The following is a 24758-nucleotide window of genomic DNA, read 5'->3' as shown; positions in this document are numbered from 1 at the left end:
GTCTTTTTCTTTAGTGGATAACGTTTTTTATAAAATAGAGTTAGATAAAACAAAGTGACCTGCTTTAGGAATGGGGCAAGTTCTTGAAAGATAGTGGTAATGACAGATTTTTTTTCCCATGCAGTTGCTATGGAAACGGGCCCTTAAAGATCGTTTCAAATATGTGCGGAGACCCATTGAAGATGATGAGCAAGTCCTGAGGAACAAATGCAAGTTTGGCCACAGGCGAGGACAGACCAGGAAATCTTCATTTGCTGAAAACAAACCTGATGACGTCCAGGTGCAGGTAGAGGTAAGATTTTTGGTGCTTAACTGAGTTCTGTGTCTTTCAGTTCCTCTGCTGTCGGTAAGGCCACCAGCCAGTAAAGGGGAGAACGAAGTGATCTCATCCAATTTAAACTCATTTTGTCCTATAGCCAGACCCTTGACTTTTTTCTCCTTCTGGATAACTATCAATAGCGGAGCTGAACCTGATACTGGATGCCTTGCACATTTGTAGTCATTTAGAGTTGTTACCAGTTGGACATAAAATTCTGTCTTTTTTTTAAATGCAATATTCCCATTCTGCTTTAGGTTATACACCTCCAGTTAGAGTGAAAAACCATAGAGGCTTATGTCTAAGAGCTGAAACCTCTGTACAAATAAGAATGCAAAGTGATATTTGAGCTGGTAGCAAATGGTCATATCCTACTGCCACACTTCATTTTGTTGCATAAAAACTGTTTTTGTTGATGTGTGATATACCTAGGGATGCTTATGAATGTATGCATGCAGTTGCTGTATTTCCCTTTAGTTAGAGAATTCAGAGAGCTATTACTGTCCGGTAAGTGTTTGAAGCATACTAATTAATTTATACACTTTTGTAAATACATTAAGGTTCCAGTTATGCTTTGCCAACGCTCCTCACACTTCCTTCAGTGCTGCAACTAAAATGTGGTAAAATTTAAACAATTGTAAGAATGTGATAAAGAAGATATGTGAGCAGATATTCGACTTTAGTTTACATATGTCCATCCTGCTGTTTACCAGACACATGTCTTTAGGGCAACAAGAGTGGCTTACTGGATGCATTTTGGCATAAATCACCCTTGCGTCTGAAGGTAGCTGTAGTTTTCTACCCAAAAAGCAGATATATGTTTTTCTTTGGGTTTTTTTTTTTTTAGAAGCTTCAGTAATTTCTGTTTATCCCCTTTTGCTTAATGTATGCAGGAATAAATACTTCTCTCTGCCTGCTTTAGTTGAAATGTTTGCAGAATGTGTGAAGTAAGAAACCTTTAATTTGGGTGCAAAACAATAAACAGTCTTGTATGCGCTAAAAGAGAAATGACAGGCTCCTGGTTTTGTGCATGCATTAAGAGTTAGCCATCCTGTATCTGCTAATGCTTGGAAAGGGCAAATGTGGGTCTTTTTTGTCACATCAGCTAGCTGAGAAGGGCTTTGCAGTGATCCTGTAGGGACTGCACGGTTGACTTCATTTTTCTATAGAGAAGATGTAACTGCACTGCGCTGTGTGTCTGTAAATTAGGAATCACTCCTCTGTTTAACTGCATTGCCCAAGGCCATCACTGGTCATTCCTTGTTTGCTTTAGAAATTGAAGAAGAAGGAAGTATGTTCCACCTCTTCTAAAGTCCTAGACATTTTCTGCTAGCCTTAATGTTGTAAGCAAATAAGAGTTAAACGGGAAGGAGGCGAGAGGATGCTGAGTCTCCCTGAGCAACTTCTACTGTCTTTCTCTTATTTTTCCCATACCCTAAACATCAGGGAGATAGATATAAATGCAAAAATTAACACTTGTGGAGCCTGTTAAGGCGTAAAAATGAGTCCCACAAAATTAAGGGAATCATACCTTTCTTAGTTTTAAATGTGTTTCTACATTGAAACCAGGTATGTCTGGCTCTGAGATCTCAAATTATGTCACTAGAAACAGCAGCTAAACAAGATGTTTGTTTATCATTCTTTCAAACAAATGCCGTGTGGAGTTTTTAATTTTGTATATTTAGGAACACACATAAAGACACGTTTCTGCTAATCCTTGGCACTAACTACTTTGTAATAAATTTAAACTGCCAAACAAAGAGTCTTAGGCTCAAAAAATAAATATTTGGTCTAGAAGCCAATACCACAAGCAAAACCAAATGATTTTCAAATTATCATTACCAGATCCCCTTGCCTTCTTCCCTTTTCCAAGTCTGGAAGAACAGATCAGCCATGTGTGGACTAGAAGCCAACACATCAGGATTATTTAAGGTAAAAGGGTGGGAAATGAGTTCCAGGTTAAGGAGACCTTTGGAGAATAATCCATCAAGGATTCCCAGCCCCTTAGATAGGCAGAGTGGGACATTTAGGGCATTATAGGTCAAAGCCAACTGGCAAGCAGTGCAGATGAAAGAGCACATCTGTTCCCAACAGATGACCTACTTACCAGCCACACAGCTGACTTCTATATTGAGCTTTAGTTTCTGAATAGTCGTAAGATGTAACTCCGTCAAATGTGCCTCATGTCAGTATAATCTTGGATTGTTAACGGTATGCAACCGATAAAAAGATTATTTACGAATAGGAAATGCCTCACTGGTATACCTGGCATTTGTTTTTATACAAAAAGGGTAATAAATCTATTACTACTAATAAAATCCTTGACCACTCTTTCTATTTCATCACGTGAAAAAACAGTTGCTTGCCAGGACAAGCTTCCTGTGATGTTTTGGGATGTGCTCAGAGCTACAGATGATGTCTGCCCCTTGGTCTGTCCAAGCCCCGTTACCTGCCAGCAGCCATTCGTCCTCCAAACACAGCACGAGTGTTACTTGGCCTCCCATGCAGAGCATTGCTTCCAGATGCAGCATCTGGCTTTCTCCTCCAGTTTCTTTAAAACGTCTGCTGATGTATTGCTCATTACAGAGCATTATATTCAAGCAAGATTGAAGAGTATATTCATTTTAGAGTGGCTAAAAAGGAAAGGTCTTGAGCAAGTGCAGTGCCCAGAGCTGTAAAATGATGGTAAGTAAGCACATAGGCCCACGCTGGAGGTGTCTGTCACTGAAGGAGGTTTTGCTTAAAATGATGCTCCCTACAAATATTCATCAGGTTAAGCCACCATTGGAAAGAAGCTTGGACTGTGTCTGATGTAGACATTAATATGAGCCCCCATGTCTGAAGGATATTCAGAACTTGATCAGGAAAGCCTTCTTAATTAACAAATTTTCTGGCTATGGAGTGAGAATCCTCCTCAGTCATTTTCCACAGCCAAGCAAATATCTTGGAGCTGCAGTAGTCCAGGGGAGAGTGCTTTGTAATGATAATGACCTTCATCTGCTGCCAATGGAAGGGTGATCACACCGTGAAACTAAATAAGAAAGGCAAGCCAGTCTCCCCTCTGCAGCCAGGGTGGGATTGCTGCTAAGGCAGCCGTCTAGTGGCTTGTTCTGACTGATCTCATTCTTTTTTCAGCATCAAAATGGTACCATAAAACTCTTCCTCTGCCCTAAGGAATTATTGGGCTTATGGTCCTTCAGGCTATGAGAGAAACCACCCCCTGCCAGTTGTAACAGGAGGGGCCCTAGACTTGGGAGAGCCAGAAGGAATAGGAAGATAGGACACCCTTGGTGTGCATCTTTGGCCAGAGGATTATCAAAAGGCAAAAGGCGATGGAGAGGGAAGTGCAGTTAGAGCTGGTGATTGGCTTCCATATGATGAAAGCATGTGGTGCAAACACTAGCTTAGTCATCACAGGGGTGGTGACCAAAGAGCAAATTGTCCTTTTCAGAACTTTACAAGTTTTGAAATCTTGTCAGCCTTGAAAGTGCTGTCCATGGGAAGTGTGACTTCACAATCAATTCAGTTAGCTGAAGACAGATATAAAAATGCCCATAGATATCCTGCATGGCTCCACCTGCCAATCCAGAAGGGCGTGGGTCTCCCATAAGTCTTGTGTCATGTTCTGCTACTTCCAGAGCAGATACCCTTATGACACCTCAAATGCCACTAAATAGCTATATCTATGCAACTGAATCAAGCTCCTTCAGTCCATCCCAGCCGTTGTATAAGAAAACCTGTCAGCAAAGGGACTATCCAAGGATATCTTAAGTTACCTGAATTTTAAGGGAATATAACAGGCTAGAAGACTGTTAGTAGTTCAAGATCTTAAACAGAAGTGGAGAGAGAGAGAGAGTACAGCCCCTCTTCTAATGCCTTCAATTTCTTACATCCTATGACAGCCTGTTTGTGAGGTCATCAGGGCTTCTCTGAAGCAGTCACACAAGTAAATTTGGAGTTAGATGTGAAAAGGAGAAATAGGCTGCCAGTTAACATAGCGGTAGATGTTTGCAGATAACTGGGCATATTTGCCACACCCAGCAGAGCTGGGAATAACGTAATGAAAACAATTTATAAAGGGGCCACCAGCAGGTCATCTCCTTTCTATGTCTATGGCATAGAGATAAGAAATGTTTTGGTGAGTATTTAGACTGGGAGAAGCCAAAGAATTCTGCAGAAACGTAAACTCATGAAGTTGGACATCTGCTGATATTATTCCTGTACAGGGAAGATAAGCAGGAATGTTGAAAGTTGTGAATGAGCAAATCCTCTGCCAAGAGGACCAGATGAAAATCAGAGAAGACCTCTGTGCCAAGAGGACCAGATGAAAATCAGAGAAGACCTCTGGCCCAGGAGGCATCCAGGTAGAAGCTGGGCACTGTATGTGCTTGTTTTTGTCGTATCATGCAGTACAAGAGCAGTGAAGCTGGTGAGAACATTCTTGCCATAAGGCTGAGGCTTCCCCTTAACTAATGAGGCTCAGAAAGCGAGCTTGTCTCTGAGAAAATGGATGGGCCTCCTGGCTTTAAACAGGAGGAGGATTGTTGAAAAGCTGTGTGATGGGCTTCCTGAGTTTGGCCAAAATCCACATTAAGATCATCTTGGGTGCCCAGAGCCAGACTTAATGACAAGGCCTGGAAGGCTTAACCTGCACAAAGTACCTGGTTCAGGGCAGATATAGAAGACAGTCCCTGAACCAGCCAGCATGAGGGAGCTAATTGTTGAAGGAAGCCAGCCATTTAATAGGGTGAAGCAGATGGTCTATGCTGTCTTTTGCCTTTACCCTTCCTCAGCCTGTGCAACCTTTTGCCAAAGTCAGACTGATACTGAAGCTGGGCGTCTGCGTGAAGCCTCTGGGGGTGGTCTTAGGGCTCATTGTGAGGAGAAAAATGGTGATGGAAAAGTTGCTGCTTTTGGGTGCTTCACAGAAGTTTACCCCGTTGGCTTTAAGCTCATCATGATCTGGAAATCTTCTGATGAAAGAAGGAGTCAGGATTGAGTGATGTCTACCCCGTGAGCTGGAGTTTCTTTTACCTCAAATTAGGTAAATTAGGCAAGTTAGACATTTCCTAGGGATCTGTTTTCTTTGAGGTGATAACTAACATCATGTTTGTCAATGAGATTATGCCACTGCAGGAGTTAGAAACTTGAAACAAGGTTTCAAGGAGTGTGGCGAGAATAGGATTTGGAGGCGACGGCTAGAGAAAAAGGGAGGAATGAGGAGAAAAAAAACGGCATCAGAAAGGGAAAAAGGAAACCAAATGAATCAAATGTCTGTAAAACTCTCAAAGGATGAACAACTTGTGCATGAGATGCAGAAAGTCTCTTGGCCGAGTCTGGTGGTTGAGGGGCACCATTGGCAGGTATAGCGTTAGGTGCCATCTATACTGTGAACGCTGTACACAGACGAAGCAGGGGTGATAGCCCCTTTTCTTCTAATATTAAAGTCTCCAAATCAAGTGCTTGAACGTCTGCACAGCCAGAACATGAGTGTGCATATATGAATGATCGCTCAATGGCTGTACTGTTGTAATGTGATTTTTTCCCTAAAACTTTGATGTGCATACTTAGTGTGTGCTGTTGCTTAGCTAATATTTTAAAATGCTTTTAGAGCCAAAGCAAAAGCTTTAAACACAAATTCCTGGTGTGCATCTTCTGCTTCACCTTCTTATTTATGTCATTCAGTATCTCCATTGTCCTGTGAGTTAACATAAAGGGTGAAATATGGGTTGTCCCTTGGTGGAGGAACACAGATGTCACCCATTTTGTTTATGCTGTGTGTTTGGCAGCCGACAGATCAGAAAGCAGTCGTGGTCAGAAATAAACTGACTTCTGTGGCTTTGGAAGTTTGCAGTTAGCATTGCCACGTGTCTGAAAGTGTCTGCCTGGCTCAAAAGGGTAATTATGTGCAACTAAAGCAGAGCCTCCTTTAATTAAACATCTCATTTAAGTACAGCGTGGATCCTGCAGTAGGTTACATGCTCCTTTTGCATGAAAGCAGCCTGCCCACGCTGTTTCAGCTGTCTTTGTGTTCAGTGTCTGGACATGAGAGGTGGTGCAATTGCGATGTCTTCTCGGTTCTCTCCCACCCTCTGGGACAAGAAGATGGGCCCTGAGTAGTGTCCAGGTTACTGCCTGCCTTTCAGATTCAGACTTGTCCCAGATCAGTCTGCGGAGTTTTGGGTGGTTTTGAGCAAATCTTTGCTTTCTAATGATCATAACCTGGTTTGAGCATTCCTCCTGATACAAAATGCCCCTGTGTTCAGCATACTAAATGTCATTATGATGAACCTGAAAGTCACCACAGAAAAAAGGCTGTCCCTTGCAACAGTGGTATTAAAAACTGTGCTGTACACTGTGTTTTTATGATGCCTTGCATCTGTATGTATTCCAGACAAAACAGCAAGACCCACTTTTCAGTATTCAAAAATCAAGACACAAGATTCAAATTATGCTCACTTAACTACCTGTGAAAGCTGTTTCTCATCCTGAAGAAGTTACAAAACCCAATTAATGGAAAAGATTAACCCAAACCAGGGTCCCACCATACTCCCAGTGTGAGTATGCAAGCATCATGTTCTTTGTTTAGGCAGAGAGAAGATATTGAAACTGCTACTGTCAGGCTTTCTCGCGTAAGTACCTTGAGCATTGATGCTGACTCTGATGCAGGTAGACTCAGCAATCAAGAAGTGTTATTGCATCAATGCTCTAAGCAATAACATGACTTGGAGTATGCATTGGCATCTAGCAAGGAAAATTTGAAAAGTTTTTTTCAGAGGAACTATCATTAGCTGCTGCTGGGAGCTGACAAGATACTGAAAGCAGCAATAATGAAAGGCAATGCAACAGCTGTACCAGCACTGCTACTCATCAGCAACTCAGTCCCAAAGTATGGTGTAAAACGAGCTCCCATTCAGTGCTGGCACCACCAAACCTTCCTATGTGGCACTGCTGTTCCAGAAGATGGTTCTCACTACCATTGCATGGTTTCTACCCTTTCCAGCAAGCAGATTAGTCTCCACCCAAAGGAATTCCCTCGAAGGAATATTCCCAAAGCATCCCAGGTGAGGGACCTGAATCCATGGTTGGCAGTGAACAGACCAGCAGGATGCAGTGCAGTTTCCCCATGTCCATCTCTTTAACTCTACTGGTCCTATTTGAATGCGGTCTCTCAAACTGAGGAGTAAGTAGGTCCTGTTGGCATTCTTCAAAAAAAGAGATCCTGATCTTTGTCATTAGCAACAGCTAGGCTACATTTACCATTCAGGAACTGGTGTAAACCCTTGTAAAGAGCAAGAGGTGCCTGCTGTCCTCACCAGAGGAGTTTTCATCACTCCGTGATTAGGCAGTCATGTTACTTCGGTGTTGTCATTAATGACTTTTAGGATTTATGATGCTGGTTTTCAACAGTAACTGAAAGCTTAGACAGACCTTGGTGATACACATCATGTATAAGAATTGCTCCCTTCTTCCCCACAAATAGACGTGGCAGCTTCACTTCCCTGGCTGTGGCACTGACTAACAGAAGTGCCCCACTAGCTGAGGCTTTTTACAAGAACAGGGTAATATAATCTCTAGCTGTATCTTGGGAAAAATCAAGATCCACCAAAAGGACATTAAGGGATTGGGCCTTTATTTAAACGCCTGTCTCCGACCAAATGACTAACTATCCTCTTGCTTAAGGAAATGGGAGACATGAAGGATTTGGAGTCTGGTTGTTTTACGTATGTATGTTTTCTTGTTTTTAATGTGAGCATCTTAATACAATCTACTTGTTTATGGTTCCAGGTAGAACTGTGAATATTAACTGGAGGTCACTGTCAAAAGACATCTGGAGCCTGAGTAAAGAGCCCTAGAACCTGTGTGGCTCCTAGATCCAGTGGCTTTAGTCACAGATACCTGAGATGCCAAGAAGTTAAAGGTAGTTGCAGGCATGGGCACTCAGGGATGGGCCCCCTACTGCTGTCACCCTTTGCATGTGAGCCTAACAGAAGGGCTAAGAGCCTTGGCAGGACCATCCCTCCCTCAAGGTCTAGGTTACACTGATGTGCGAGTACTGGATATCCTCTGCTCACCTCATTAATTTCCTTTCTGCATCCTTCTGACCTTTTTCTCTATTCTGCGGTATTTCTCAGGAGCTTGTGACAAAAAGGCAGCTTGTTTTTTAAAGGCATTGAGGTAAATTCTCGTTTGTTCCAGAAACACTGTTTTTTTAAAAATCAAACTTTATTTAAAAAGAAATTCTTTACATTGTAAGTATGTACATTGCGAAATAAAACAAGATTCTATATAAAAAAAAAATTAAAGATCACCAATTAACATTGTCCTTATCATTGCAAGGGAAATGGATTTTACTGGTGACACAACTGAAAATCTGGCCAGAGGAGTTTGGATGACCTCAAGAATAAAGGATTCTTTATTTAAAAAGGCTGTTTTTTAGTTCTCTCCTGCACACATGCTGACCTCTTACCTTTGGCTTCTTTTCTTCAAACATTGAGATAGGAGATCCTGGCTTCAGTCTAGATAGGATTGCTTTTCCGCAGTGTATTGAAATAACTGAGGTTTAACCTTATTGTCACAATTTTACTGGAATATTGCTGTGCTGTCGCTAGCTTTCTTGCTTGGATGGTTAAAGTGGAGAGGATTTAGAGTCCTCCCTACATTAGCATGTGATAGGCTGAAAACCGGTTGAGTAACCAGCTTTCCAAACCCAGATTCTTCCTGTTCACACCAGCAATGTTAAAGTTAACTATAAAAGATTTTAAATCACACTTGAACTCGTTCTCCAATAAAACTTAAAATACGTTGCAAAATGGTGTCCCGCTGAGGTAACTTCTTTCCCCCGAAAGCAAGCCACCTCTGTTACTTTTCTACTTACCTTAAAAATCAACCTGTTCACAACCTAAAAACTAAAAGGAGAAAATGAGAACATTCTAAGTGAACTCTGCATTTAGGTGTGACTGAGTTAATATCCATTGCACTTTACTAGAAAAAAGGCAAATTTGTGAAATAGGAAGGGCTGAAGATAATGGAAATTGAGTTATAAAGCAAGTTACACACTGAACATGTAATTTTGTAATCTTTTAATAAAAGCAAAAACTTCTTTGGATATTAGAATCTAATAAATCCTGAGGTCAGAAATAATTTGTGTAAAATTCAAGTGTTGCCAAACTTTCCTGCTCTATCGAAAAACTTCAGATTTTATTTGAATGAAACTATCCTTAGTGCACAACATAAATCAGAATGCTTTTGCCTTTTAGATTTTTGGCTAGGTTGACTGAAAACAGCTACTCATCCACAAACATCTAAGCTCGCTATTCTTTAATTCCACACTAAAGATAATCACTGCCATTCGACTTAATGTAGCAGTGAGGTCCCATTGCTCTGTTCTGTTCTTGACCAAAAAACGTACAGCACCTGCACTAAATCAGTTGGAATTAGAAATATGCAATGATGCAGTAAATCTATCCTCCCAGTTATCAGCTAATCTATATTTATATAGCACTCTATATTATAGTATATTGTTTGTATTCCCTAGCAGGAATGAAACTGTCCAGAAACAAAATGTAATGAAGTGATTAGATACAAAAGGCACAGACCTGCCACTGTATTAAAGCCAAGGAGTCCCCAAAACCATAGCAACTTTGGTCGCTAATGCCAACCCTACAACTCATTTGCTTGCTCTTTCATCGCAAGCCAAGTGTTTTACATCATACTTCCCATCGCCCATCCTCAAGATACTTTATTTGTTACGTTTTCACCGCACTTTAATAAACGAGAAGTAAACTCTGAAACAGCAGTGGCTACTAAGGCCAGTAGAAAACTGTTGTTAATTGGTATCCGAACGGTGCTACCACAGACTTGGTACATTTCTGGAGCTCTATTATTTGACTGAAGTTTTAAGATGTGTTTTATGGCTGGGTGTGTATACCCATTACATAGACTACTAGTTTAAACAAGCTATGTTAAAGAGCTTGAAGTTCAGAACTACCAATGCCTTTCTTCAGCCTAGAAGTGCAGCTTAAAAAGGTGAAAAGCTTACAGATAGTGATTGTTCTAAGCAGGCTGAACACTGCAAGAAAACCAATTCTACCACTGACTTTTGCCTGTGTTACTCATAGGTAGTGGATGATTTACGCAAAGAAGTTTGGCCTTCCATCACATTTTTTTTTCCTAATAGATAAGTATGACAGCAATTCTTCCTTATACCACTGCTGTATTTCTATTGGTAGGTTGCCATTCATGCTTACAAAATGTCAGATGGTCTCATTTAGCTAATTAATAATGTCATTAGCTAAACTAGCTCTCAAGGACAGAGCTGACTACATGGAAAGTCCATCAGCGTGAGCGGTGTTTGCCTTGACAAGGGGGACGGAGATAAGCTGGAGTAAAGGTCACAACTTGGTGCTCCTGGGTGTTTGTTTCTAAGCAACCCAGCCAGTTTGTCTGTGGTTACAGCACACTGGGTTGAGCTTGTTTTGCTTTCCTGCCTCTGCAAGTAAGGCACTGAAGGTGACGGCCCCTCTGGAAATGAGCCGCTGTGCTCCACATCAGGTGGCTGAAGAAGCTCCTGCTCTACGGGCAGGAGGCTTGGAAGCAGACCCACGGGAAAAGCCAGTAGTAACAGAGTTGTTTGGAGTCAGACACTTCAAACTAGCCCTTGCTCAGAGTAAAAACCATAAATGTAATTAAAAAGCCCCAAACCACAGTCCAAGTTTGTGTGCGTGCATGTGTGAGAAAGCACGAGCATCTTGAGACTGACAAGAATGGACCAACGCTTGTTTTTGTGCAGTGGTCACGCCGAAGCAAGAGATAGTCCATCCAACTTAGTGCACGTTAACAGGTTAAGGAACAGCTGAACGGCCCACTTGGGGATGTGTGAATACTAGAATAGTATTCACAGTCAGTAACCAATATAAATTAGATACCAGAAAATACCAAACACTGATACAGGGAGCTTGCAGAGATGACACATGCTAGCAGTAAAACAGGACTCTGATGACTGTGAGAGATCCGCTGGAGATTTACCCAGAATTGTTTCTGTGGTTTTCTGCCTTTTCTCCACTGTTTATAAAGGCTTCTTCAAACAGATGAGAAGCAGGAAGCCTGATGCCGCTAAGGGACAGGCTTTGGGATGCACTCTCCAGGTGTAGGAGTGCTCGCAGAATATAAAGCCATACCAGAAAAACCAGGCAGACTTTGCAAGGCTTCTCAGACGAGGAGTTCAGGCAATCACGTTACTGGGACCATTCTTCATAGGCAATGTCGGGGCATATGGCTCTGATTGTGTGTCACTAAAAAGGTTACAGAATAATACACTAAAGTGAGCAGTAACACATTCCCAGGACCAGATGATATTTGTGCAAAATTTTCAGATGTGTCTAAGGGTAAAATAGGTAATTTTCTAATTGTGATGTGCAATTTCTCTCATGAACATGATACTAGAAAATTGGAGGTAACTGATTTGATGCCAGTTTCTAGAGTTTCAGGAGAGAGCTAGGGAACATATTGACCAAGAAACCTGCTGTCTTTACTGGCCAAATTGGCAAGAACTGTAATGCAGACCCAAGAGATGAACATATTGGGAAGGAATCAATGATGTTTCTGTAAACAGAAGTAATTCTTCATAAATTCATTAGTTCTTTGAAATATTCAACAACCCTGAAGACATGGGAAATCCAGCTGATAGTTTACTTTAACTTCAGAAGAGATTTCACCACATGCCTTTCAAAGGCTCTTAGAGGATATAATTTGAGGGGATAAGCAGGAAGGTCCTTGCATGCATAAACAGTTAAAAGATAGGACAAAAAAGGCTAAGTAGAAATAGTTGGTTTTTACAGAAATCTGGAAAAGATTATTAATGCTTAGTTTATGCAGTTCAATATATTTCTAAATGATGTGGAAAAAGGAGAATAGTTGGCTGACCGCATTTGCTGATGCTACTAAGAGTACTAAAGACAAAGACTGACTGAAGAATTTCACAAGGACCCCATGCTACTGAGTGACAGGGCAAAAAACCAGCAGATAAAATTCAATAGTGATAGATGTAAAATAAGGCACAAGAAGAAAACCCAGTCCTAACAACATTTACAGTGATGGGCTCTGAGCTTATTATTAACATTCATAAATGACAATTTTATATTATGCCAAAGAAAATTTGGCACAATGCTAAGCAGCAGTCCAAAAAAGTATATTGACTGCTCAGAATTATTTAAGAAAGAAACAAAAGGGAGCACATTATTCCACTGTATGCACCTGTGGTGTCCCAGCATCTCAACTAGTATTTGAAGTTTAACTGCGCCCATTTCATAAAGGTTGTAGTGAAATTAGAAAATATGCAAAGACAGTAACAAGGATAATTGAAAGTATGGACCAGCTTTTATATGTGGAATGATTAAATAGCTTAGGACAGCCTTGGCTGGAAAAGAGGTGGCTGAGGTCAGAATATGACATAGCTATAAAACTACAGCGGCAAGGAGATGGTGAATAGGTACGGAATCCAGTACGATAACTAGAAGGCAGAAGCAGCAGGAGAAAACAAACAAAAGAAGGCATTTCTTCTGACAGGGCATAGTTGAACTGCCGAATTTAACGCAGGATGTTGTGGAAGGTACGATTTCATGAGAGTTGGAAAAGTAACTGAGAGAAGTAACGGAACAAAAAAAAAATCTACTGAAGGCTCTTAACTATAAAGACATAACCCCAGTTCAGTGGAGTCTTGACAGGACTCAGGGGAAGTACCACTCGCAGTCATCCTTACTTTATACTTTTTCCCAGCACCCCTCTCAGCCGGGTAGAGGAGGGTATTGGACTAAATCACCCAACCCACCACCTCTGTCCCTGTGCACTGAGGAAGAGGACAGGAATGCCTACTCAGGCTGGTCACAAACAAACGTTACTGTTGTAATGCAATTAAGACTACAATCCTCTATCAGAAAGAGTGCAGACTGTGCTGATACAGCATCCTAGCAAGGGCCAGGGGAGTACCTGCGGGGGTCACAGTAGGTAACTGTCCTGCATACAGGGCTCGTTTTCTTCTGTGATACCAATGGCTGTTGAAATCCATGGATAGAATAGTAGGAGGGAGACAGTTTTTTAATCGTGTACCTCATGCAACCATTCTTGGAATACCACACGCACAATTTAAAAAAGGATGTTAGTTAAACTGGAAAGTTTAATTGCACATACAGAGCACTGTGAGGCAGTTGTGGATGTTGTACGTTTTGCAGCTCTGTGTCTTAAATGTTCTGGGGAACAGGACGAAGTGTCTCAACTCGCTCTGGTGTTGACCCACAGGCCACCACTGACATAGACGCCAGCTGCATCAGTGACAATACATTGGCAAAAGCCAGTGTAAGTGCAGCCTGAGAGTGGTAACTGTACTAACCGTGCATCTGTATGTTGTCTCAGCTTGTTTCAGTGGACAAGTTCACTGCGTCCTCTGACAGAAACTAAACAGCCCCAGGCTACTGCCACAGATGAACTGCTTTGGAGCCACTCCTCTTCCTAGTAATTACTGGGTTTGGATTTACAGCAGGGACAATAATAATAATTTTGAGGAAGACTGTTAACTGTCTTCAAGTACAAAATAGCTCTTTGAAAACACTCATGGTCAAACTGCTCAGATAATGCTTTCTATTAAGAGTTTTCTTAGTTCAGTTGGCCTCCTTGGGGATAAATACTTCAGTTGCGTAAATGTGAAAGTTAGTTGTCCTGCTTTTAGGACCTGTATGAGTAAGAAGAAAATACTATCTCTCTTAGTAATACAGAGCTAATATTGCTAAACACTGAGTCATCATTAGAACTAATTTCCAATAAACTACAATTAGGCAAACCAGACACAGGCATAGGAATTTCATGAATATCCTCAAATACGTAATTTGAGCTTGGGAGACTTGGCTGATAGCTACAGTATTATATGAAAACAGATCTTAATATAACTATTAGTTTACGAGGGTGAGTTCACAGAGCTGGTACTGAAACCACACTATAGGTACTTTCTGCTGAGCTTGATTACACTTTGATTACACTCAACTCACACACGCCACGACAGATAAAAATGCTAGCTCATTTGTTACAATTCTGTCCTTCATTTCTTGATAGGAAGAACCTGTTCATCATGAAGGCAGTGCAATGGATGTACACATTAAGTGGCTTAAGCAAGAATATATGAAAACTCAAAGGAACTGGAAAGAAGTGGATGACAGAATGAATGTGACAATAGAAATACGGAGGAGGATGATCAGCGATAAGGCACCTTTAAAAGACATTCTTAGACTATTTCCTTTCTTAAGATGTCCTTATCAGGTAACAGAGCTATTTTTAATAATGACATTGAATTCTATGTTACAGATGTGATACAACTGTAGGCACATATTTTAGTGGGTATTTCCGGTGAAGTATCCATCAACGTTGTGCTCTTTAATCTAAGTCGTATTTTTGCTGGTAACCCCACTTCAAAAGATTCACCAGTCCTGTGTTAAACATGCCACACACACCACCAGTGGGTTTTCTGAAGTATTTTGGTGTTACTTGATGTATTTCTTCCCTGCTTTGAAAAGAAACGAAACCACCCCCTCCAGTTTATAATCTTATTTTACTGAGCTAGCCTTACCCTGTCTTCAAAGCGTGCACCTCGTGTTGTTTTCAGTTTTGGTTTTGAGGGTTGCAATAATACCAAATTTTTCTTTTTCTTTTAGCTTTTTAGGGAGTTCCAGCTTCTCACACACATGGACATTTATAAGAAAACAGTTGAGATTTTGGAGATTTACTCAGAAAACATACTATCTTTGTATGTGGTGAGAAATAATCCAATTAACATTATGCTGCAAGAAAATCTGAAGCGGCACACAGAGGAAGACATTCTGAAATGTCAGTACAGATCTTCTATGCTCTGAATGTCACAGTTTTTTGTAGCTAATTGTTCTTACTTATGTAACTAAACTAGCTCTAATTTTACTGCAAAAACATTTCAAAATGTTTTAAACAGTTGCTTGAAAAATATATAGTGATGGGGAAGCATTAAGAATAAAAGCTAATAAATAACTAGGAAAATTGTCAGTCAGGTATTGAAACTTTTTTTTTCCTATTGAATAAAAGATTGCAGGTTTGATAAAATCAGTAACTGCCTTAAAATAAGATGAGCAGAATTATTTCTAGATATGTAAAAAAGTGCTTATTATTTTCTAAAAATGCATACAGAAAATGAATTTTCTGGTTTAGAAAGAGAAATAGTCCCATAAAAAGAGATGATTTCCTTTAGAAAGAGAGGAACCCTTTCTACGATTGAAGTCTTCATGTCAGTGAAATAACGGAAGAAGTAGTTACCGCTACCTGTATTTCAAGTCTCTGCAGAGACACATTGCAGGAAAAACTGCACAAGCTGGTACCTCTGGAGAGCCGGTACCTCAGTCATGCAAAGAGGTCCGGGTACCTCGATGTGTTTGGCTCGCTGGCTGCGAGGGAGCAAGGACCTGCTGCCACTCAACTTCTTTCAGTCTGAAAACTCTGGGAGTGCGGTTCTGCAGGGACAAAACATTGAAGGAGTTACTCATAATCTTCCTTCTTCCCAAACTGCAGCTGTAGATGCCTATGCCTGAGCTTAGCTCTGTGAGAAGTGCTCCTTTGACTGTCATTTTCTATCAAACAAGCATAAAAACAGGATGTCAAATCAAAGGCGACACAGTATGAACCCGTGTGTTTCCTATAGCAGTTTCACTCCTTTTATTACCGGGTCGTTTCTTAAAGAAGTAAGCAGAGTAGATTAACATACTAGGTTTTTCTTCCTTTAAGCTTAAAAACACGAGTACTCAATAGCTCATGATAGATTAAAAAGTGTCAACGAACAGCCTAATCCAGAAAGCCTTTATGGACTTTCTACTCATACCTTTGGCCTTAGAAAACTATGGACATTGCAAGTAATTTCCCCTTTTCTTAGACAATATGCCCACAAAGATTTTAACTCATACCTTAGTAAAGCCCCAAAGCCTTTACTTTCCTGTTTTTTTCTTACAAACAACTTGACCTGGCACCTAGATAATAAATGCCTGACAGGACAGGTTCAGTGAAACGCACGCCACCAGAAGTCTGACCTGCAAAAAAGATGTGACGGTCATTAATAGCTGAACCAGAGGGGTGGCAGCTACCACATCCCAGGAGGTCCTGCAGCACCAGCTTGTACTGCAGCCTTCAAAGTGGAGTCCTCTGGCAACAGGGCTCCCCAGCGACATCTGATTTACTGGGGAGAGAGTAGTCTGGGCACAGGCGATGGGGGCAGGAGGGTTACTCAGCTCGCAAACTCCACTCGAAGCAACCCAAAGGCCTACTTACTTCTTGTGAGAGAAATTTAATTGTAATATTGAGTAGCAGAGTGTCACGAATGATTTGAATACTACTGCCCATTGCCACCTGAGGCACCTAGACCTTCACTGTGGTACAAACTACTCTTCAAAATGCACTAAACAACAGTTCCACTGCTGAGCTGTTAACCATTTCATAAACTGCAATCTGCTTTTCCAGGATGATACTGCAGTGCCAGAACATTTTCATTTGTAATTTAGCAGAAATCCTTGCCTTTTGACAGATATGAAAATGACTGCTGCATGTTTACTCCTGCCAGATGTCTTTGGAGATGATTCCAGTCTGTTTGCTGCAGTGAACGAGGAGGTAGGAGACAGAGCACTGACAGTCTTGGTCTCTCTTCCTCCTATGAGCTGCCTGGGCGCATCACCTGGCCGTTTGGTGGCTCACGTGGAAAAGGATGACATTAGCCTGCCTTTTGGGTAGAAGAAAAATTTCATAGAAATACTAGCTAAATTCAAAGCAGTGTTATTATGCTTACTTACTTCTCCGACCTGTTCACCAAAGCGATGCTGTGACATCATTTGAAATACCCTTTTTTTAAATTTAGGTGAAGGTGGTGACACCAGTGTTGGAAGTAAAAAATCCCTTCAATGTGAATTCATGCGAGTTTGCACTGTATGTAGAAAGAGAAGAGCTAGCTCAGCTCGATGACTGCACCATGGCCCTGGCGGCGCTGGTGGCTGCATTTCACGTGTTCGATATCCCGTGCCCAAAGAGAATCCACAGGACGCTCAACTTCCTGGAGTCCCTGGTCTTTGAGGTGAGGAGCCCAGCATCCCTGCCCGCCCAGGTAAAAAGAGGGCTGGAGGTACCCGAGTATCCCAGTACCTGATGGTGTACACAGCACTCCTCTCGGGAGCACGTGACATTTTGTCAAAATAAATCCCTTTGTTGTGAAGATAAATCAGTGCCACTCTTTCTGGTGAAAGTGTATGTATATTTATAACTCCGTTATGTTTAATGATGTCCTTTTTTATTGTACTGGCTACTTTTTTAAAAACGTAAAACCTAAGCATTTTCATTATTTTAAATGGAAATTCTAGAGCAGTCTACAGGCAGTAGAGATAATAAAATTTTCTAGACTACTGAGTCATATTATTTTTTTATATGGAGCATTTAAAAGATTTGGATAGTCTTTTGACTGTCAGAATTTAAAAAACACACTTGTGAGTTAATGTGAGCACTTCGCTGCTTCAGATGCTAATATTTAATGTTTTGAAGTGGCACAAATTAATTGTTACCATCATTTCATTAGATTGCGATCACTGAAAGCCTACTGTAATAATTTTTGTGTTTTAAAATGGTGGGCCTGATTTATAATTTGCAGGATGAGGAGTTTCATTTCTCCATGCATGAAATCTTTTCTTTTTTTTAACATTAATCCTGAATTTGCTAAATAGGGATTCTGAGATGAGCTCTCAAAGTAGCAAGAATGACTTATCTGGGATGCAGCCATATGTGTTTGCAACCACAGCTTTGGCGACGGGGAGATAACTCCTCATTTTCTCTCTGAATTTGTTCCCCAGAACAAATTGGCCTTCTCCACACGGTGACTCTCCTATCTGCCCACACAGAGCAGAGACCCTCTCCTCTCTTCTTCCACAGCCTCCTCTTCTCCCTAACACGCTCCTCTTAACTCCTGCATGTCTGGAAATCCCAGGATTACTGCCCGACAGTGCACGACTTCGGACAAGCACCTAGGAATGGAGAGTAGCACCAGCCAGCAAACACAACCCATTACATTAATTAGAAATCAAAATGGCTTTTTATTAAAACACTGCATTCTACTGAAGAGATCAATCTCCCACCAGTTCTAAAAATGTCCATGCAGGCAAAGCAGCATTTGTGGTCACCACAATTCTTTAAACACACAGCTTGGAGGAGCACAGAAGTTTTGTTAAAGCCTGGCTGTGCAGGGGTGACTCCAATGCAGAGATCAGAGTGGGAGACCCTGCAGTATGAGGGAATTGCTGCATTTAATGGCCAGACTCTCTTGTTAAAGTCTTAGGATTTTTCATGTGGCTCCCATGGAAATCAGGGGACAACCTTTACCTGTGTGACAGCTGGGCTACCTCCTCACAACATACAAAACAATACCAACTGCCGTTTTAAAGATTCAGTAAGTCTCTGACTGTTTTTAGTTTCCAACTGAATTTGTTGGCCGTAGTTTTTGTAACAGAGGTGGCTACACCCTGCTACCTGATCACATGGGATGCAAACGAAGGATTATGCCCGTCCTGACTCTTGTAAGTGATAGCTGTATGAACAAAAAGTTGGGCTCTGTATCATTCAAGTGAGGTTTATTCTACATCTTGTAATTTAAGAAATTCAAACCCATTTCTTAAACCACAGTACTTTGTAAGTAGGTATATAAAAATTCAGGGAGCTGCTAACATCCCCAAGTAATCTCTGTTGAACAGCAAATCTCTTCATTGGTTCTCACTGCAGGCTACAGAGCTGGCACACGAGAGAGACACAGAGGGTGAGGGAAAATAAACTACATGGAAGGACAGACGGAAAGAAAACAGAAGAATTTGGCATTTTACTGATCTGCATGGGCAACTTCAGCTGCTGCCAGTGACAAAATCCAGGTCCATAAATGGGATTCTGATTGTGACAGCAAGCGGCTCGTGAGCCTTAGGAGTAAGGGTTTAGGGAGAGGGCAGACAGCAGCAGCCAAGTTGCTCTTTTAAACTCATGGCCACATTGAGCTACAGTGGGGAATTACTCCACACCACCCTTGGGAACAGCCGGGTTCATCTGAGAATCCTGGGCACACACACATGTAACAGATGGCTCCAGTTCAGGTTTTATTTGTGTTGTAGTACAATAAGAGTGCAATTTGAATGTACAAATATTGAACAAAATGTAAAAATATTATTTATGCAATGCTATGGAAGGAAATTAACAGAGCAATGCAACTTACTTCATACTGACCCTGTTTCACCTCATATTATGGCAGGTACCAGTCACCTACATGATCTGGAAGGGACACAGAGAGTTCTTGAAATCTTAAGGAACTCCAGCCAAAGAACAGCCTAGCAAAACCTGTGGGAAGATGTAAAATTCTCCCAGCTCTGTGCAACGGAAATGCTCTTTTTGTTCTCAGCTCTAAAGGCTGAGCAACTGCCCACCACAGTGCTAAGAAGAGGGCTGCCAAAAATCTTGAGCCAACTCTTCTCTCTTTTCTTGCAAAAGTAACATTCTGGAACAGTCCTCAGTATACAGGTAGCTAGGCTTTCTCCCATTTAAAGTGCATCTGGTTTACATCTTACATATATATACCAAGTGCAACGACTTTCCCTGACAAATAATCGTTACAATAATCCTCCAAGAAAGAAGGTTGCCTCACCTACGTACCTGCTGGTGGCATCTGCAGCCTGCTAATGACCCAGTGAAACACATGTACTGACGCACCATATGCGTTTAAGTATCCTCTTCCTCCGTGCTTTGTCTTTCCCCCTATGCCTTATTCATTTATAAATCAGACTTTCCAACTAGGAAGTGGTGGGTGAAATAATTCTCCCACCATTGGGAACACAAACCTACGTTGAATATGAAGCCAGAGTAGCAGTCCTAGCTTTAGCACACTGGTTTTCTCCACTATTGTGGTAACTATACTGGAGACTGGCATGTGCAGATACAAATGAATGTATTTTCTTCTTTGCTAACATCCTCACCTCAAAATACACGTTTTTTCTTTCATGGGCTGAAGGACTGTAGCAGGCTCCCAAGTAAAAGGCTGGGACTCTATTGTGCAGCATAAACAAAAAGTCTTCTATGAAGTCAAACTTTATTTTTCAGTTGCAGCCTTCTCTATACTGATCTTTTGGTAAAATACATTAAAGATGCTGGTGGAAAAACTCACATAACATTTTTGTAATCGTGCAAAAGTAAAAACATTCAGTTATCAAAAAAGCATTATAATTTCAACCCAACAAGGTTTGGTTTGTTTTGTTACAAGCAAACAGACAGTTTTATAATCTGTAAAGTTATATGCTGTAGCATAAAGTGTCACGTATGTAACATTAAGTGTTTCATTTTTAAACTATGGCACAAATACGTATTAGCCATAACAGTCTCATCTGGCTACCTGTAGCCTAATTTTTGGCTAATCAGTTTTTATTTTGATAGTATGAAGTAAAAGCTTCTGAAAAGTAAAATGGGTACATGAAGTAGAATTCAAGAATTCTTAGAAAATATTAACATTCCCTTATATAATACAGCATAAATAATTAATGAAGGTTTTCTTGATGTCCAGAGAAAGTTAGGGATCCTAACCATCCCTGGAGAATTAGCGCCATTAGTTTGGTAAATAAGACTAGCTGACTCAGTTGTTACACAGTACCTTCTCAAAAGCTTGAACACTTCCCAGAAGGATTCAGATGTGTACTGGCTCTAGGAGAATATAAATAGTCCACCAGTGCTGAACGTACGTTTCTTCCTTTCTGAGAGTCCTTACTCAACAGTTCTAGCAAGTCTTTGTGCTTTGAATAAAACATGAGCTCCAGTGGAAAAAGCTGGCTCGTACACATCTTCCATTATCTTCAAAGTTCATTGTGTGAGTTCTTCTCTGCAGCTTTGAACATCAGAATGGAATTAAAGATTTTTAGGGCTGGTCCCAGTTTAATGCTCATTATTTTGACTATGTCTGATTGGGTCATTAGCAGAAACGCTTCTCCATCAATTTGCTTTAAAAGAAAAAACACACAAAGCTATTAATAGGTCTGACAGTGCAGCAGTATAGATGTTTCAGAAAACATGAAAATTCCCAGCAATTTCAGACAGTGTAAAGGAAAGGCTGAATACAAACACTTTCAAATCCCTTCAGGATAGCTTTGATTTCAACCTTTTAGACAGATCAGCTAGTCCAAAACAAGAGGATGTTCATGATCATCCTTCTGCTCGAAAACAACTGTCTGGCTAATTTTTAGCTAACCAGTTCTTATTTTCGTACTGACAGTACAAGGTAAAAGCTACTGAAAAGCAAAATGGGTAAATGAAGTAGAATTCAACTGTACTGCAGCACAGTAACGCTTTTTAACATCTTAGCTACTCCTTTTATGCAGGCCTCCATAAGAAAGCTTCTGGATTTCACTCCCAACTACAGAACTAGAACCCCCTTCAGGCCACCCCTTTCTGTTCATTAAATATCAAATTAAAATGAATTTGGTCCCAGATGTAAACAGGGGCCAGGTTATGTAAAACTGCCTCTTTGACACGAACACAACTTTTCAAAACACTGAGTATTTTTTCTGCCAGCTTTGTAGTGTTGCTATTTTAATAAATGTTACAATAAAGTGAATATTCTCCTGTAAAAAAAATCGCTCTGTCAGCAGGAGCGCTAAATCCGAACATGAAGAGCCACAAGGCTCTCACTTCCAAGGGCCAACGCTTCTTGTGTAAACTTCAAGTCACTTAGGTATCCATAGTAAGTTTTCAGTGTAACGTAAGCAGGATAGCTAGGCCTGAAAGCCAACTGTGGTTAAATCAGGAGCACTATTTAGGCTTAAAGATAGTAATTTGAGACAAAAACAGTGTAATTAAGTTTCTGTAGGACTAGAAGACAAGCTTTCTGAATTAGACACGCTGCAAAGGCAGCCTGCAAGGTACACCCCAGCACTGTAAGTCAAGGAACACTGCAGTGAGAACAGCATCACGCAGTTGCCACAATTACTTTCTACTCATTTCGTGCACAAAGCCAGACTTTGGGTGTGCTCAGAACCAGAAGTGTGCAAACAGGGGGATGCCCAGCTTTTTGCAGCATCTTAATATAAGCAGGATGAGGGCTCATTTCCACAGCAGAAGTTTGAACCAGCACCTTCTACCTACTGAAAGACCCACTGATGCCAGCCAGTCCATGCTGGTTGGCCTCAGTGGGAGAGGTTTAATTTACTACTCACAGACAAAGCCTGAGAGGCTGAATCCTAAAGAGGGGAAGTATTTTCTTACACCTCTGAGAATGAAAGTGTTTAGGATTCATCCACCTCTGTGGCACTTCCTACCTGCTGACTTGATTAGCAATACGTCAGCTCTTATTGATCTTAAATTCACTGATGAGACACCCTAAGCGACTCATCATAGAGGATGATCTAGATCTGCATACCTGCTGCAACTGCAAAATGCCTAACATCCAAGCAAGTGCAAAATGCCGAGATGCAGCCTGTCAGTCCATTGATATGCAGCTTTAATAGTCATTACAATCTACACCACAGCCTGAAAACTTTTGTCGCAGGAGACTAGCAGGGCCATCTGTATGCATTTTCTTCACGAGGTGCCTTCTCAAGTCTAAGTATCACAATTATTCTTCACCTTAAAGGTTGGCTGACTTGGGATATTACAGTATCAGACTCTGCCCATTCAGGTGGTCTGGCTGGGATAAGCATCTGAACTATTCACTCTGGCAATCTGTGATCAAACAGCCTTCTTGAAACAAAGCATTAAAAGGAGTAACAAACCCCTGAGCGGAAAAGAAAAAGCCAACCTACTTTATAAAGGCCTATTGTACCTAAAAGCCCTATCACTTCCTAATGACAACTTTGGCACAACAAGCTTCTCAGATACCAGAAATGCATGTCTGGCATGCTCACAAAGTGAGTACACACTCCTTTGAACCTCATCAGAAGCCTTCAGATCTTCTCACTTCCCACTCACTCAAATCACATTCATAAACTGGCTATATCAGGAGGAAGAGCATCAAAAGCTAAGTGTGATCAGACAAGATGCAAAGAGTTTTAAGAGCTGGTTGTCTTGAACCACTGCTCTATTTTACTTATTAACATCCTGCAGAACTAAAATAACATACTTACTTATAAATTTCCTCAAACCAGATTAAGAGAGAACAGCAGTAAATCACGAAGTTCCTCTTCTTCTACCATTAGTTGTAAGTCATTTCAGTTGCAGTTACAAAGCTAGAGAAGCATGAGGGAGCTGGCTGACACTTAGCTAGTTTTATCTTCTTTACTTCCTTCATGCTCCATGACCTGCAAACCCACCTAATCTTCCATACATTTGTGTCTGACATTAAATACACACTTCATCCTACTACTTTATATGTATTTTTAACGATGACATAAAACTAATCTTTCCACCAAGCTTTGTACTCTGTGTCTTTTTGAAATAAAATTCACCCACCTCATCTTTAAACACCTTGCCATGTTCTTCACATCCTGGTAAACTCCGTATAAATTCAGAGACCTGCCACCAAAGTATACAACAAAAAATTTAGTAAGACCAGTGTTTTCTCAAAATGGTCTTAAAGGTTGACAATTGTTAAAGTTTTTTAGCTACTGTTTTTACAGCCTCATATTAGGTGTTCCACCTTCTTCTATAAGTGTGTGGAGTCATGCAGCTGGGTGTTTAAGGACAGGATTCATAAAATCTGCACACTAAAAGAGCATGTGCCACTCTTGTCCACAGGACATCTAAGAGTGGGATATGGCTACTCCCTCAAAGTTTCTCAGGTTATTCTATGCATGCAGATCCAGAACCATGAATCTTCTCTTGGTGAATCACTTCTCACAAACCAAAATGGGTGCTGCCTTCCTCTTCTTTATTCTTTACAGCACAGAGATTAGCAAATCCTGTTTCAAAGTTCATGCTTCTTTTTTCTCTGATTAGAGGAGATCCGACTGTCCCAGCACACAAAACTGCCTTAGTCATAGGCACTTCTGAAAGTAAAGTAGGGACTAGACCCTGTCTGTCCAAGCATTATTACATACTTGAACAGTGACAGGACTCTGATCTTGAAATTAGGTGTCATGGCCTGAACATATCCATACCGTTCCTCTCTGCACTATATTCTCACCCTCCAAAAGTGTGCCACATCCAAACTATGCACCAGGAATAGCTCCTTGGTCCATGCTGACCCTTAAACCATTCCTCCCGAATGTTTGTGTGGGTGCTAGACGTTATTAGTGTAGACCTTGAGCACCTGATCTGCTGGGCCATATATTTAGCACTTTTCTTTCCCTTTTTAACCCCAGTGAATATATATATACACATACATATTTATCTGTATCTATACCTATATATACACATACATATTTATCTATATCTATACCTATCTATACACATATGA

At 40.9% G+C, this 24758-nt stretch overlaps 2 protein-coding genes across 5 annotated transcripts in view; one reads left to right on the top strand and one right to left on the bottom strand.

Moving 5' to 3' along the window:
- Positions 1 to 17510, top strand: part of SAMD3 (sterile alpha motif domain containing 3) — a 40959-nt gene extending 23449 nt beyond the window's left edge. The window contains exons 6-10 of the mRNA XM_075144627.1: positions 125 to 292; positions 14420 to 14623; positions 15016 to 15187; positions 16899 to 16981; positions 17226 to 17510. Coding sequence (XP_075000728.1) covers positions 125 to 292; positions 14420 to 14623; positions 15016 to 15187; positions 16899 to 16981; positions 17226 to 17510 — 912 coding nt within the window. The remainder of the gene's footprint in view (positions 1 to 124; positions 293 to 14419; positions 14624 to 15015; positions 15188 to 16898; positions 16982 to 17225) is intronic.
- Positions 17511 to 19466: 1956 nt separating this feature from the next.
- Positions 19467 to 24758, bottom strand: part of L3MBTL3 (L3MBTL histone methyl-lysine binding protein 3) — an 86893-nt gene continuing 81601 nt past the window's right edge. For 3 of the 4 annotated variants that reach the window (XM_075145813.1, XM_075145816.1, XM_075145814.1), the window contains exons 21-22: positions 23813 to 23875; positions 19477 to 21369 (exon numbers count right to left, since the gene is read on the bottom strand). In XM_075145813.1, coding sequence (XP_075001914.1) covers positions 21226 to 21369; positions 23813 to 23875 — 207 coding nt within the window. In that variant the 3' untranslated portion in view covers positions 19477 to 21225. Of the gene's footprint in view, positions 21370 to 23812; positions 23876 to 24758 lie in introns of all 4 variants that reach the window. The other variant, XM_075145817.1, reaches the window with a different exon arrangement.

This window comes from Calonectris borealis, chromosome 3, assembly GCF_964195595.1.
Source record: "Calonectris borealis chromosome 3, bCalBor7.hap1.2, whole genome shotgun sequence".
Lineage (NCBI taxonomy): Eukaryota > Metazoa > Chordata > Aves > Procellariiformes > Procellariidae > Calonectris > Calonectris borealis.
Note: the sequence above shows the minus strand (reverse complement) of the source record. Positions and strands in the feature narration are given on the sequence as shown.